The sequence below is a fragment of the Electrona antarctica genome (genome assembly GCF_951216825.1).
Source record: "Electrona antarctica genome assembly, chromosome: 15".
In the NCBI taxonomy this organism is placed as follows: domain Eukaryota; kingdom Metazoa; phylum Chordata; class Actinopteri; order Myctophiformes; family Myctophidae; genus Electrona; species Electrona antarctica.
In genome coordinates this window covers 4,465,968-4,480,864 of record NC_136796.1, presented here as the reverse complement: position 1 = coordinate 4,480,864, position 14,897 = coordinate 4,465,968, and the positions used below count along the sequence as shown (strand labels likewise).

At 44.5% G+C, this 14,897-nt stretch overlaps 1 protein-coding gene and 1 long non-coding RNA gene across 2 annotated transcripts in view; both read right to left on the bottom strand.

Moving 5' to 3' along the window:
• Positions 1-1,962: 1,962 nt before the first annotated feature.
• LOC306938971 lies at positions 1,963-2,390 on the bottom strand. The gene is made up of 2 exons (XR_013791811.1): positions 2,158-2,390; positions 1,963-2,006 (listed from the first exon to the last, which is right to left on the bottom strand). It is a non-coding gene; the product is annotated as an uncharacterized lncRNA (long non-coding RNA).
• Positions 2,391-5,399: 3,009 nt separating this feature from the next.
• Positions 5,400-14,897, bottom strand: part of LOC306938713 (NACHT, LRR and PYD domains-containing protein 1-like) — a 35,146-nt gene continuing 25,648 nt past the window's right edge. Inside the window, exons 9-13 of the mRNA XM_079522979.1 lie at positions 14,332-14,454; positions 9,738-9,888; positions 8,275-8,307; positions 7,000-7,240; positions 5,400-5,799 (exon numbers count right to left, since the gene is read on the bottom strand). Coding sequence (XP_079379105.1) covers positions 5,793-5,799; positions 7,000-7,240; positions 8,275-8,307; positions 9,738-9,888; positions 14,332-14,454 — 555 coding nt within the window. The 3' untranslated portion in view covers positions 5,400-5,792. The remainder of the gene's footprint in view (positions 5,800-6,999; positions 7,241-8,274; positions 8,308-9,737; positions 9,889-14,331; positions 14,455-14,897) is intronic.

The following is a 14,897-nucleotide window of genomic DNA, read 5'->3' as shown; positions in this document are numbered from 1 at the left end:
CCAGGTGAGTTATAACTGTAACTATGACTCCTCTAGCATTATGAGAACCAGAGACTGTATTATAACTAACTGTAACTATGACTCCTCTAGCATTATGAGAACCAGATACTGTATTATAACTAACTAACTATGACTCCTCTAGCATTATGAGAACCAGAGACTGTATTATAACTAACTGTAACTATGACTCCTCTAGCATTATGAGAACCAGAGACTGTATTATAACTAACTAACTATGACTCCTCTAGCATTATGAGAACCAGAGACTGTATTATAACTAACTAACTACGACTCCTCTAGCATTATGAGAACCAGAGACTGTATTATAACTAACTAACTATGACTCCTCTAGCATTATGAGAACCAGAGACTGTATTATAACTAACTAACTACTCCTCTAGCATTATGAGAACCAGAGACTGTATTATAACTAACTGTAACTATGACTCCTCTAGCATTATGAGAACCAGGCAGTCATTATTGCCAGACTTAAATGTACATACAGAGAGGGAGAAGTCTTAAATGTACATACAGAGAGGGAGAAGTCTTAAATGTACATACAGAGAGGGAGAAGTCTTAAATGTACATACAGAGAGGGAGAAGTCTTAAATGTACATACAGAGAGGGAGAAGTCTTAAATGTACATACAGAGAGGGAGAAGTCTTACATTTACATACAGAGGGAGAAGTCTTAAATGTACATACAGAGAGGGAGAAGTCTTAAATGTACATACAGAGAGGGAGAAGTCCTAAATGTACATACAGAGAGGGAGAAGTCTTAAATGTACATACAGAGAGGGAGAAGTCTTAAATGTACATACAGAGGGAGAAGTCTTAAATGTACATACAGAGAGGGAGAAGTCTTAAATGTACATACAGAGAGGGAGAAGTCTTAAATGTACATACAGAGAGGGAGAAGTCTTTGCTCCAACAGTGTTTATTCTGTCAAAACACCGACATTATTCAGGACACGACGTTTGGGCCGTGAGCGGCCTTCATCAGGTGACACTACTGTCACCTGATGAGGGCCGTGAGCGGCCTCCATCAGGTGACACTACTGTCACCTGATGAAGGCCAAACGTCGTGGTTAAACCAACTCCCCCCCAGTTTCCATTTCACGCACGCACGCACGCACGCACGCACGCACGCACATTAACTCATGTAAATTCTGCCCCTCTCAGGACCTGAGAGACTACATCCATCAAGTGGAGCAGAAGGTGGAGGTGGTGGTGGAGGAGGAGGAAGCATACACTGACTCTGTTGACGGTGAGTTATGAACACACGCACGCACGCACGCACGCACGCACTCACACACACACACACACACACACACACACACACACACAGGCCGGATGGTAACCGCAAGGTTGCCAGAGGGGGATAAGCGTCCCCAGAGGGGGCTTAAGCCCCCAGCCCTCCCATGAGACACAGTCCGAGTATGGTATTTTATCATCAGGTTGAAAAGTGGTGAAGTGGTCCTTTTAATATGATCGCCAAGTTGCTGTATACCCTGCTCTGATCCTCTCCTCATTGGCTCGTACCTGCTCTGATCCTCTCTCCTCATTGGCTCCTCAGCTGTGAAGGAGGCGGAGCAGAAGGAGAAGGAGGCGGGGCCTGTCATCGTGCTCACGCTGTCCTCTCACCGCGAGGTGGACACGCCCCTGGAGTTCATGACGGACGCCATGAATGTACGTATGCGAGAAACCCAAGGAAGCTCTGAGAAGGAAGGGAAGTGGTCACGTGACTGGGCTGCGCCATGACACTTTCATGGACACTTTCATAGGAGCCAAACTCACACCGGAAGTGCAATGAATACATGGCAGTGAATGGAGCCGGCTGGACCAGCTCATAACAAACATTATTCATGAACAATTGAGACCTTTTGTAAAGTAATCACTTCTGGAAAATAACAGAAGACATATCACAGGTTGTTTTCTAATCACTTACTTTTCGATGTGCACAGTATATAATTTTATCTGAGGATCTAAACAGCAGCAGGTATCGTTTCTGGCTCCGAAGTATCGCGAGATTTGGCTGCCAGACAGGAACCGGTGGGAAGTCTTGCGATACTTGGTGTGTTCAGAAAGGTACTTTGTGCTCTTTAGATACCATACCTCATTACCTCTATAACAATTACACAGTGTACACATCGAATAACAACACAGCAGACAATAATGTGTTACATGTCTTCTGTTATTTTCCAGAAGTGATTACTTTACAAAAGGTCTCAATTGTTCATAAATAATGTTTGTTCATGAGCTGGTCACTGAGCTCTCATTGACTCCAGTGCATTCTGCCAAACTTCCGGGTAGTTTGGCTCCCATGAAAGTGTCCATGAAAGTGTCATGGTGCAGCCCAGTCACGTGACCACTTCACTTCCTTCTCAGAGCTTCCTTGGTTGAGACCAGGAAGTTGTACATGCACAAATTTGGGCATGTACAACTTCCTGGTCTCAACTGCGCATGTTTCTTTCCTTCCATGGAGCACCATGGAGCAACATGACGTCGCCTGTACGGTCTTTGCGTCTCGTCCTTGCTTAATGCTTACTGATGCATGTGTCCCTAGCGATGACATCACGTCCTGCTTACTGATGCATGTGTCCCTAGCGATGACATCACTTCCTGCTTACTGATGCATGTGTCCCTAGCGATGACATCAGGGAACGACAGTTTTCTACCTCTGGTCTGCTTTGCCTTTGAGGCAGGATTCCAGATAAGAAGGGAAGATATAACCTCATTGTCAGCTCTGTAGCAGTGGCCGGCAAACTGTGTTCTTCTGGATCGGACTAGTGAAGAAACACGGGGAAGGTTGCCGTATATTAGATTAGTCGATGGGTGGACTAGTGAGGAAACACGGGGAAGGTTGCCGTATATTAGAGAAGTCAATGGGTGGACTAGTGAAGAAACACGGGGAAGGTTGCCGTATATTAGAGAAGTCGATGGGTGGACTAGTGAAGAAACACGGGGAAGGTTGCCGTATATTAGATTAGTCGATGGGTGGACTAGTGAGGAAACACGGGGAAGGTTGCCGTATATTAGAGAAGTCGATGGGTGGACTAGTGAAGAAACACGGGGAAGGTTGCCGTATATTAGAGAAGTCGATGGGTGGACTAGTGAAGAAACACGGGGAAGGTTGCCGTATATTAGAGAAGTCGATGGGTGGACTAGTGAAGAAACATGGGGAAGGTTGCCGTATATTAGAGAAGTCGATGGGTGGACTAGTGAGGAAACACGGGGAAGGTTGCCGTATATTAGAGAAGTCGATGGGTGGACTAGTGAAGAAACACGGGGAAGGTTGCCGTATATTAGAGAAGTCGATGGGTGGACTAGTGAGGAAACACGGGGAAGGTTGCCGTATATTAGAGAAGTCGATGGGTGGACTAGTGAGGAAACACGGGGAAGGTTGCCGTATATTAGAGAAGTCGATGGGTGGACTAGTGAGGAAACACGGGGAAGGTTGCCGTATATTAGAGAAGTCGATGGGTGGACTAGTGAAGAAACACGGGGAAGGTTGCCGTATATTAGAGAAGTCGATGGGTGGACTAGTGAGGAAACACGGGGAAGGTTGCCGTATATTAGAGAAGTCGATGGGTGGACTAGTGAAGAAACACGGGGAAGGTTGCCGTATATTAGAGAAGTCGATGGGTGGACTAGTGAGGAAACACGGGGAAGGTTGCCGTATATTAGAGAAGTCGATGGGTGGACTAGTGAGGAAACACGGGGAAGGTTGCCGTATATTAGAGAAGTCGATGGGTGGACTAGTGAAGAAACACAGGGAAACACGGGGAGGAAACACAGGGAAGGTTGCCGTATATTAGAGAAGTCGATGGGTGGACTAGTGAGGAAACACGGGGAAGGTTGCTGTATATTAGAGAAGTCGATGGGTGGACTAGTGAGTCCCGAGACATTGCCAAAGCATTTCCGGGGGTCCCCGGCCAAAAACGTTGAGAACCCCTGATTTAGGCCACGGACCCCCCATTTTTACGGCTCTAGCAGTGATTCCGAAACATATTAATTTCATGGACCCCCAGTTTAACACACATTATGCTACCCCCGATTTAATGGCATTTCTATCTCTGGTACCCCAATTTATATTGTAAAACCACTGTTAATTTAACTCTGAGAGTGTACAAATGGAACCAAATGGACCCGTCCATTTAGTTCCATTTGTACACTCTCTGAGTTACAGACCCATAAGGGTCCATTTGGTTCCCAACTATCTCTAATTGAGCTAGGGACCCCCTGGAACTTTGGGAACCACTGAACCACTGCATTACTTCCCACCGTTTCCTGTCTGGCAGCCAAATCTCACGATACTTCGGAGCCAGAAACGATACCTGCTGCTGTTCAGATCCTCAGATAAAATGATATACTGTGCACTCTGTGCACATCGAAAAGTAAATGATTAGAAAACAACCTGTGATATGTCTTCTGTTATTTTCCAGAAGTGATTACTTTACAAAAGGTCTCAATTGTTCATGAACTTGAATAATGTTTGCCAAAGTGCCATCCAGCCGTTTCTCTAATTTCTTTGACAGTGGACTCTAACCACTTGAACCCCAGCACCCAAATTCTGGGGGGAATAGTAGACAAAATAGCAGATCTACAAGCTGTAGGAGTATATTTAGGCAACATTGGTGTAGACAGAAAAAAGCAGTCCCAAGTACAGAGACAACTCGGGTCCTGTTTACCAGTGATGGAAGAATTACTCATATGTTTACCTATAAGTAAAAGTATCAATACTGTATGTAGCCATACTCTGTTACAAAGTAAAAGTACCGTATTCATGGGAAATATATATATACTTTTTTTTTTTTTTCATGGGCGTCAATGGGAAATTGTGACATCACCTATTTATTATTATAATGATCTGTCCATGTTTATTTATTTTAATTAAATCTCTGCGTCGTGTATATATAGCAGATCTACAAGCTCACATCATGTTTTAAATGACTGGACCATCTGTAAATGGGTGGTGTTGGTGTAAACAGGACATTGAGTGATTTAAGAATGCTTCCAAACTCCAACAACTCATTAAATAAATGTTTGCACAGAACGTTTATTGACATAAAGTTGATCATAACGTGAACAACTGTTTTTTTTAAAAGAAACAAAGTATTGACAGTGATAAAGTTGAATACAATCATATATAAAAGGACTTTTACAGTTTAATTCATGGTTTAATGCAAATCATCAAATATAAAGGTTTATATGAAAATATGAATCAAATGCATTAGATATACGTTTATCTAAAAATATATCATCAAATATAAAGATGTATATAAAATGTGAATCAAGTATAAAAGTCTATATTCAAGATCAGATATAAGGGTTTATATAAAAATGCAAAAAATATAAAGGTTTATGTACAAAGGTAAATAAATATACAGTGTTCCCAGTTTGTGTGAAATGTCACAAATCAAACATACATGAATACATCTGACACTGACATTTAATAATAATCTACATTACATTTACATACCTTTTATTTGTAGCACCTTTCATGACATCTCAGCTCAAAGAGCTTTACAGAGCAATACAAATCACACCTGTGTGAAGTGAGGGGCGCTCTCGTCGCCATACTGTACACCGTCTCATTCCGGCCAATCACAATATGCGTCATGACGAACATAAAAATAAATAATAATAATAATAATAAAATAAAATCCCATGAACAAGCACGGGACAAAGACTGAGACACGCAAATGGACGCGACGACGAAGGGGGACATCTGGTGGACAAGCAGGGAAGCACAGCCGGGACAACAACACTCCTGGTCCATCAACAGCATCACTTACTTCCTAACAGGAAAAGAACAACAACAACAACGCTGCTGTGAATAACAATATCTGTGCAGAAACAACAACGCTGCTGTGAATAACAATATCTGTGCAGAAACAACAACGCTGCTGTGAATAACAATATCTGTGCAGGGAAAAAAAAAATATTCACATGAACAATATTGGTGATGAGGATCTATTGAGAGAGATACAAAGCAAAGCCATCTACTAACTGTTCATCAGCTGAGCCAAACTGCTGGCATTTTAATCTACATTTGGAGTCGATAACACCATGGAAAGACTCACTACAGATCAGGATAACACCATGGAAAGACTCACTACAGATCAGGATAACACCATGGAAAGACTCACTACAGATCAGGATAACACCATGGAAAGACTCACTACAGATCAGGATAACACCATGGAAGGACTCACTACAGATCAGGATAACACCATGGAAGGACTCACTACAGATCAGGATAACACCATGGAAAGACTCACTACAGATCAGGATAACACCATGGAAAGACTCACTACAGATCAGGATAACACCATGGAAAGACTCACTACAGATCAGGATAACACCATGGAAAGACTCACTATAGATCAGGATAACACCATGGAAAGACTCACTACAGATCAGGATAACACCATGGAAAGACTCACTACAGATCAGGATAACACCATGGGAATACTCACTACAGATCAGGATAACACCATGGAAAGACTCACTACAGATCAGGATAACACCATGGAAAGACTCACTACAGATCAGGATAACACCAAGGAAAGACTCACTACAGATCAGGATAACACCATGGAAAGACTCACTACAGATCAGGATAACTGTACACCATGGAAGGACTCACTACAGATCAGGATAACACCATGGAAAGACTCACTACAGATCAGGTGTCAAGACTTCAGGTTGCCATGATTATGTTGTCGTGGTCGTGGGACCAGGACAACGTTTTGGTCAAACAACGTGGTAGGTTTTCTAACCAGTTAGCATCAAGTGTCTACATTACATTACTAAATATTTACAGGTTCACAAAGAAAAAGTAGGCTAGGGCTACATCAATCTGTAGATTAACATTGGAATGAAAGTGTGGGGCTCTTGGGAATCAAGAGGATGAATTATAATGATTCATATAGCACTGCCTGAAAAGCTCCATTCTCTTGTAACTTGTAAAAAATAAATAAATGCAAATGACTTACAGATCTTCAAGGAGAGAATTCTCGTGTTCCTGGAGAGCTTTGTGGAAAGTGTCTCTGGCTCTGCTGGAGGTCAGGAGTTCATAGAGTGCCCTCATCATCTCCTGAGGGGTGGGCTTGGACCTCACATTTCTGTAGCTCTCACCGTCGATGATATCCTTCTCAAGGAGTACATCTAGGATGGGACCCACATTCCTCACGTTGCGAATCAGGGAAGACCGATGTTGGTCCACAAAGTGTTTCTCTGAAGTTAAGGAGGATTGAACATTGAGTTGTTGGTGAAACTATGTGTGAGTGAAACATGTTTAAACTTTCAGTTGACATTGTTTTAAAATGGAATGCCATATAGGAGAAAACAATTCTTATTAAAAAGAATTGCCCTACTTGATACAGTGTCACACTAAAACACTTGATCTCACTACAGTGTCTAAACACTAAAACACTATCTCACTACAGTGTCTAAGCACTAAAACACTTGATCTCACTACAGTGTCTAAACACTAAAACACTTGATCTCACTACAGTGTCTAAACACTAAAACACTATCTCACTACAGTGTCTAAACACTAAAACACTATCTCACTACAGTGTCTAAGCACTAAAACACTTGATCTCACTACAGTGTCTAAGCACTAAAACACTTGATCTCACTACAGTGTCTAAGCACTAAAACACTTGATCTCACTACAGTGTCTAAACACTAAAACACTATCTCACTACAGTGTCTAAGCACTAAAACACTCGATCTCACTACAGTGTCTAAACACTAAAACACTTGATCTCACTACAGTGTCTAAACACTAAAACACTATCTCACTACAGTGTCTAAGCACTAAAACACTTGATCTCACTACAGTGTCTAAGCACTAAAACACTTGATCTCACTACAGTGTCTAAACACTAAAACAGGTGCACACACTTTTTAGACTTGAGAGCTACTTTCAAAATGACTCAATGCTCAACCAGATCTACCCCCAAAAAATATATATTATCACATTGCTGAAAATAGTTCCATATTAGGGAAATGCACTTGGAATGGGAAATAGAGGGAAATGGATTTTTTGTTTGTTTTTGTAAATAACTTTGTAATACTGACGTTTGTGCGAAACTCTCTTGAAAACAAAGTATGCTATTGCATTTTGGGTTTGAGCTTCCCTTTTCGTCTTTTAATCAAATTAATCAAGTGAAGTCACTTTAATTCAAGTGGGAATTGACAAAAATAGTTTTTGTTTTTATTTAAATTATATATTTTTACAGATCTACAAGCTAGAAACTCACCTGGTGCAGAAGCAGCTGCTCCTGTAGATTGTGCTGCAAGAAATAAAAGTGTTCAAATTATGAACAGAAACTAACCAGAGAGTCTCTACATCGAAGCCCATAAATGGTAAATGGTGTATTTATATAGCACCTTTATCCAAGGCGCTTTACATAGATTGTGCATTACATTCACCCATTCACACACACATTCACACACCGATGGCGGCGGAAACCATGCAAGGCACCAACCAGCACATCAGGAGCAATTAGGGGTTCAGAGTCTTGCTCAAGGACACTTCGACACCAACTCTGGGGGAGCCCGGGTTCGAACTGGCAACCTTGCGGTTACCATCCAGCCACTCTACCCCTGAGCCACCGCCGCCCATCTCACCACGGTGAAATACCACGGACTGGCAAGTCCCTACATAAACCCCCACAATCCTACACTACTACTGTTTTGACTGCGACGGATTGCTATTGCTATCTCACCGCATGAGGGGAGTGAGATCGGGTTTGACATGATTTACGATTCGGTGTCGGCTCCACCGAACTTCACAAAAGTTCGACGCTACAACTGGCGCGCTTCAGCGTGCTCGGTGGTGTCCCCAAGCCCCCAGTAAGGCTAATCCAACGTTGACGCTGCCACTACCTACTGGCGAAAAGTGGAACTGCAGCACGTGCCATGGAAGTGGACGTGACGTTCAGTGACGTCATGTGCGTAGCGGTGCGTCATCCCGGGCTTAACTTCCGCTCACTGGAGACGTTGAGTGTTACGACTCACCGAGTCTAGGACGGTTATTGTTATAACGGTACTTCCGGCAGTCTTCCGGGTGCTTCAAAACGCCACTGAGCAACTTCCATTGAAATTAATGGCTCGGGGGGCGTGGCTGTATCCTTTTATACCTCTATGGGTGTCCCTCGTGGCTCAGGTTGGGTAGAGACGGCTGACAGAGGGGCCCCTATGTGGAGATAGGGGGCCCTATGTGGAGATAGGGGGCCCTATGTGGAGATAGGGGCCCCTATGTGGCGATAGGGGCCCCTATGTGGAGATAGGGGCCCCTATGTGGAGATAGGGGGCCCCTATGTGGAGATAGGGGCCCCTATGTGGCGATAGGGGCCCCTATGTGGAGATAGGGGCCCTATGTGGAGATAGGAGCCCCTATGTGGAGATAGGAGCATTTCAGTTTCAGTGTAATATGTACGGATTTGGGGGTTTTCTAGGTGTGTATTTGAATTGCCAATCTGTGCTATTTCACCGTATTTAGGTGAGACCGGCTTGCTACATCCCAAGGTTGAATGAAAGCCCATAACTTTACCTTCCAGGGTAATGCCTTGCTACATCCCAAGGTTGAATGAAAGCCCATAACTTTACCTTCCAGGGTAATGCCTTGCTACATCCCAAGGTTGAATGAAAGCCCATAACTTTACCTTCCAGGGTAATGCCTTGCTACATCCCAAGGTTGAATGAAAGTCCATAACTTTACCTTCCAGGGTAATGTCTTGCTGCCAGACCGGTCCAGAGTCGGGGCTCAGTTCCCTTCTCAATTCCATTGAGAAGTTTTCTGCATTGACATCCATAGACACCACGAACGTTGGATGGTAATTTGGTGCAATGTCTCCAAAATAAGTTGCAGCCTGAAAACAGAGACTTGTGTTGTGTTACAGCAGCCTAGTAGTGCTACAGTAGTGATTATAGTTGTATACTAATGGTAGTATTGATACAGTAGTGATTATAGTTGTATACTAATGGTAGTAGTGATTATAGTTGTATACTAATGGTAGTAGTGCTACAGTAGTGATTATAGTTGTATACTAATGGTAGTAGTGCTACAGTAGTGATTATAGTTGTATACTAATGGTAGTAGTGATACAGTAGTGATTATAGTTGTATACTAATGGTAGTAGTGATACAGTAGTGATTATAGTTGTATACTAATGGTAGTAGTGATACAGTAGTGATTCTAGTTGTATACTGATGGTAGTGGTGCTACAGTAGTGATTACAGTTGTATACTAACTAGAATTTCGCGGGCCTTCGGCCCGCTCATCCCAGAGTTGCGTTGCCCCGCGTTGCGATACAGAAGTCCACAGATACAGAAGTCCACAGTGACACGCGTTGTATGCAGCTGTTTTGTGTTGCAGCGCGTGCGCGCGCGCGCGTGTAGTGTTGTTGTTCTTATCCATATATGCGCCTCGGTTGGTCCCGTTTGTTCCACGCCAGGTGTCGATGCAGTCGTTTGCGCAATTTGCGTGTTTGCATTATTTTAAGTGTGTAGGCATACCATATTCTGAATGAGCAAAAAGAGGACACATGCGCGCGTGCATGTGGATGTGGACATGCGCGTGCACGTCGTGCATGTGCATGTGTCGTGCGTGGGCGGTTCTGTTAAATTCAGATGTCAAAATAATCTGTAGCCTAACATTAAATTGATCAAATATGCTCTATATTAGTTATGTATTTTTTGAAAGCAGTGGCTCTCAAAGGTGTGATCCAGGGACCCTCATGGTTCCTTGAGGGGGTTCCAAATGGACCCATTATAGGTCTGTAACTCTGAGAGTGTACAAATGGAACCAAGTGGACCCTACAGGTGTGTAACTCTGAGAGTGTACAAATGGAACCAAATGGACTGTTTTATAACTTTTAACTCTGATACTGTACAAATGGAATCAAATGGGACTCTTATGGGTCCATTTGGTTTTACTGTCAGAGTTATGGGGGTCCTTGAAATTAAAAAGGTTGAGAACCTGTATGCAATGGCGTATGTCTTGTGAAAAGAGAGACCAGCCTATTCTCCAAACCATCATATGTTATGCTTTGCTAGGTTGTACAAAATAATATTGGGTCAGTGTAATTTGCAGGAGTCACCGCGCGCACAGCTGCCTTGTCTGTGTTGACATGACATGGGCTTGCAGGACAGAACTTTTATTTGTGACAGACACATAGTTGCTTTGCAGACAATACAATCTGCTTCTCATTGGTCAGTCACAAAGCTAAGAAAACAATGTGAGAGAAAAGGTAAGGACCGGAAAGCGCTGTCTTTGTCTATCTGTGTTCCTACGTGAAGACGTGTGTGCTCTGTCTCTCTGTCGCTCTCTTCTCTCTCCTCCCTCTCTGGTGTGTGTGTGTGTGTGTGGGGGGGGGGGGGGGGGGGGGGGGGGGGAGTAGTTGCGCTGCCTTCGACCGTGCTATACTTGTCCAGCAGCGGTGCAGAACCGAGAGAGTGACACATTGTTGTGGATGTAAACGGCGCAACGTGTAGCTCTAAAGTAGTTTGGATTGTGTAGTCGCAGCGGTGCTACAAAGTGAATGTTACAATTCGCACGGTGATATTGTAAGTCGCAAATGCGAGTACGTAGTGGCACTGGCGAGCCCTGTGTAGTGTAGTGCCATTGTCGCGGCATCGCGAGGCGATCCAAATTCCCCCCCCCCGCGCACGCACGCACGCACGCACGCACACACACACTGTACGTAGCTGTTTGTTGTTGCAGCGCGCGCGTGTGCGTGTAGTGTTGTTGTTGGTATCCATATATGCGCCTGGGTTTGTCCCGCTTGTACCACGCCAGGTGTCGACGCGGTCGTGTTAGCATTATGGTAAGTGTCCAAGTTAGAATCAGAGTGTGCGCTGTGTAGTTCTTCTTCTTCTAGTAAACAGAAGCCGTGTGTGTGTCACACCAAAAGTGGTGACCTATAGAATCCTGTACATAGAAGCATCACGCAATCGTCTCCCTCCCTGTGTGGGTCACGTGGTGGGCTGTGAGCCAATGGGAGAGGGAATGTAGTGTTGCCAGGTCCGCGTATTGTAAGCGAGTGGTAGTGTGTGTAAGTAGCGTGTTGAATGGCATTTTTTTTGTGCTTGTTTTCATAGACGTGGCAACAAATTAGGCGGGGGTGTCGGTGCTTGTGGCGTGTTTGTGTTTATTATTGATATTGATATTGTTTGCGAGTGTGGACGGGAGCCGGCTGTAGTGGCAGTGCGATGACAATTTTTCCGCGGCTGGTGTCGATTGTGGCCGTGCGGCGCGACATGAGGAGATAGGGAACCAACGACGCGGAGGGTAAGGCTGTGTCGTGTTAGTGTGTTGTTGCAGTGTGTGTTGCAGCGTGTTGCAGCGTGTCAGTGACGTAGTAGCTGGTGCCTTTTGTCCCTGTGCGTGCTTTTGGGCACATGTTTTCAATTGTAATATAGGATGGTAGTAGTGCTACAGTAGTGATTATAGTTGTATACTAATGGTAGTAGTGCTACAGTAGTGATTATAGTTGTATACTAATGGTAGTAGTGCTACAGTAGTGATTGTAGCAGCAGTAATAACATTAGTATTGGTAGTAGAGGTGTAGTGGTTATACTAGTAATAATGTTAGTTAGTTAGTAGTAGTGTAGCGCCGGCCGGGAGGCAAACCCGGAACCTCGTATCAGTCAGCCGTGTATGTTACCATTCGGCTAAAGAGCCATGGCCCGATAGGCAAGTAGTAACGCAGCCACCTATAGCCTACAGTCCCGATAGGCACGTAGTAACGCAGCCACCTATAGCCTACAGTCCCGATAGGCACGTAGTAACGCAGCCACCTATAGCCTACAGTCCCGATAGGCAAGTAGTAACGCAGCCACCTATAGCCTACAGTCCCGATAGGCACGTAGTAACGCAGCCACCTATAGCCTACAGTAGTAGTCAGAGGCGTCTGGGAGAAATGAGAGGCCCTGTGCGATATGTCGGGGGGGAACATTACGTATTAATACGTATTAATTAATTAATATGTATACTTTTGCCTTCACTTTCCTATTTGTTATAAATATTAAGTATCACATTTGCTTGATTGCCTGCAGACAGTTTGTGATCGATCAAAATTCAAAATTAAATTAGATAATTGTGAAATCATGACACTGACTGACTGGACTGACAGAGAGACTGAAAGAGAGAGAGAGAGAGAGAGGTCGTCGGTCCATGCGTGACTAATTATTTGAAATAAAACCTTTTTTGTCCACACACAGTCCTACATGACATGACAGCATACCTTTTCACTTCACTCAAGTGACGAGTCGTTTTGTTTGTGAGCGGGAGCTAGTTGTGCTCAACTAGCCTACATGTGTTCAACTTGTTTTTGTTTCGTTTCCATTGTGTGTATAATTCGACTGCGTTGCGCGCATAGGTTGCGCGGTGGCGTGGCCGATCTACAAGCTCACAAGGCGTCGTGCTGCAACGCATTGTGAGCTTGTAGATCTGCAATTCTGCAGCGCAAGCTAGCACGGCACTGCGCAGCGCAAAGGGGGACAACAGGGGGCCCCACGACCGGACGGCCGGGCGTTGCTTAACGGGAGGATGAATAAGGGACGCCGGTTGGGAGGAGGAGGTGACGCGCGGCCGTCGGAGGCCCCCCTAGGGGGGGTGGCTCCAAACCGACCGCAGTTTAGGCTTAAATAGGTGAAAAATCAACTGCGCCGGAACGGGCTCCGATGCGATTATTGTTTCTTAAAAAAAAAAGCGGCCCTGGTAGTAGTAGTAGTAGCAGCAGCAGTAGTAGTAGCAGCAGCAGCAGCAGCAGTAGTAGCTAGTAGTAGTAGTAGTAGCAGTAGCAGTAGCAGTAGCAGCAGTAGCAGTAGCAGTAGCAGCAGCAGCAGCAGCAGTAGTAGCAGTAGCAGTAGCAATAGCAGTAGCAGTAGGAGTAGCAGCAGCAGTAGCAGTAGCAGCAGCAGTAGTAGCAGTAGCAGCAGCAGTAGTAGCAGTAGGAGTAGCAGCAGCAGCAGTAGTAGCAGTAGCATGCTAGCAGTAGCAGTAGCAGTAGCAGCAGCAGTAGTAGCATGCTAGGAGTAGCAGTAGGAGTAGCAGCAGCAGCAGTAGCAGTAGCAGTAGCAGTAGCAGTAGCAGTAGCAGCAGCAGTAGCAGCAGTAGTAGCAGCAGCAGTAGCAGCAGCAGCAGTAGTAGTAGTAGTAGTAGTAGTGGTGGAGGAGTGAAAATAACAGTTTTCTTGACTCACACTGCTTTACCATACAATAAACAGATATTGTAGGTTTAAAACGTACCTCAGGTTGTACTTTCTGTGAAGGACACTGCAGCACTGACAGACTGTAGGTTTAATACGTACCTTAGGTTGTACTTTCTGTGAAGGACACTGCAGCACTGACAGACTGTAGCGTTGGTCTGGGATGAGAACACAGTCGGAGGTGAGCGGCTCGATGCGTTGCTTGTTTTCATGAGCTTCCTTCACCTATAATGACACCAACACAGTTTGATCAGATGGTTCATTCATTCATTCATTTTAATACAGCGTCTGGAGCACTAGATAGGCCTGTCTGGCACGGCCCTGTCCTGGTTTTCCTCCTACCTAACAAACAGAAGCTACCTAACAAACAGAAGACCCCTAAGGTCTTCCACTGCTGGCCTGCTCGCTTTGCCTAAAAAAATGGCAACTAAAAAATACGGGGAAGCAGCCTTTTGCTTCTACGGGCCGACGGCGTGGAACAAACTCCCACTGTACCTTCGACAGGCAGCCTCTGTAGACATTTTTAAAGCTCAGCTCAAGACCCACTTCTACACCCTTGCTTTTAATTGATTTATTTGTCTTTTTAAAAAATGTTATTCATGTCCTCACTGTATTGTTTATGCCCTGCCTTTCTTTTCTTTTTTGTGTAAAGCACTTTGAGCTGCATT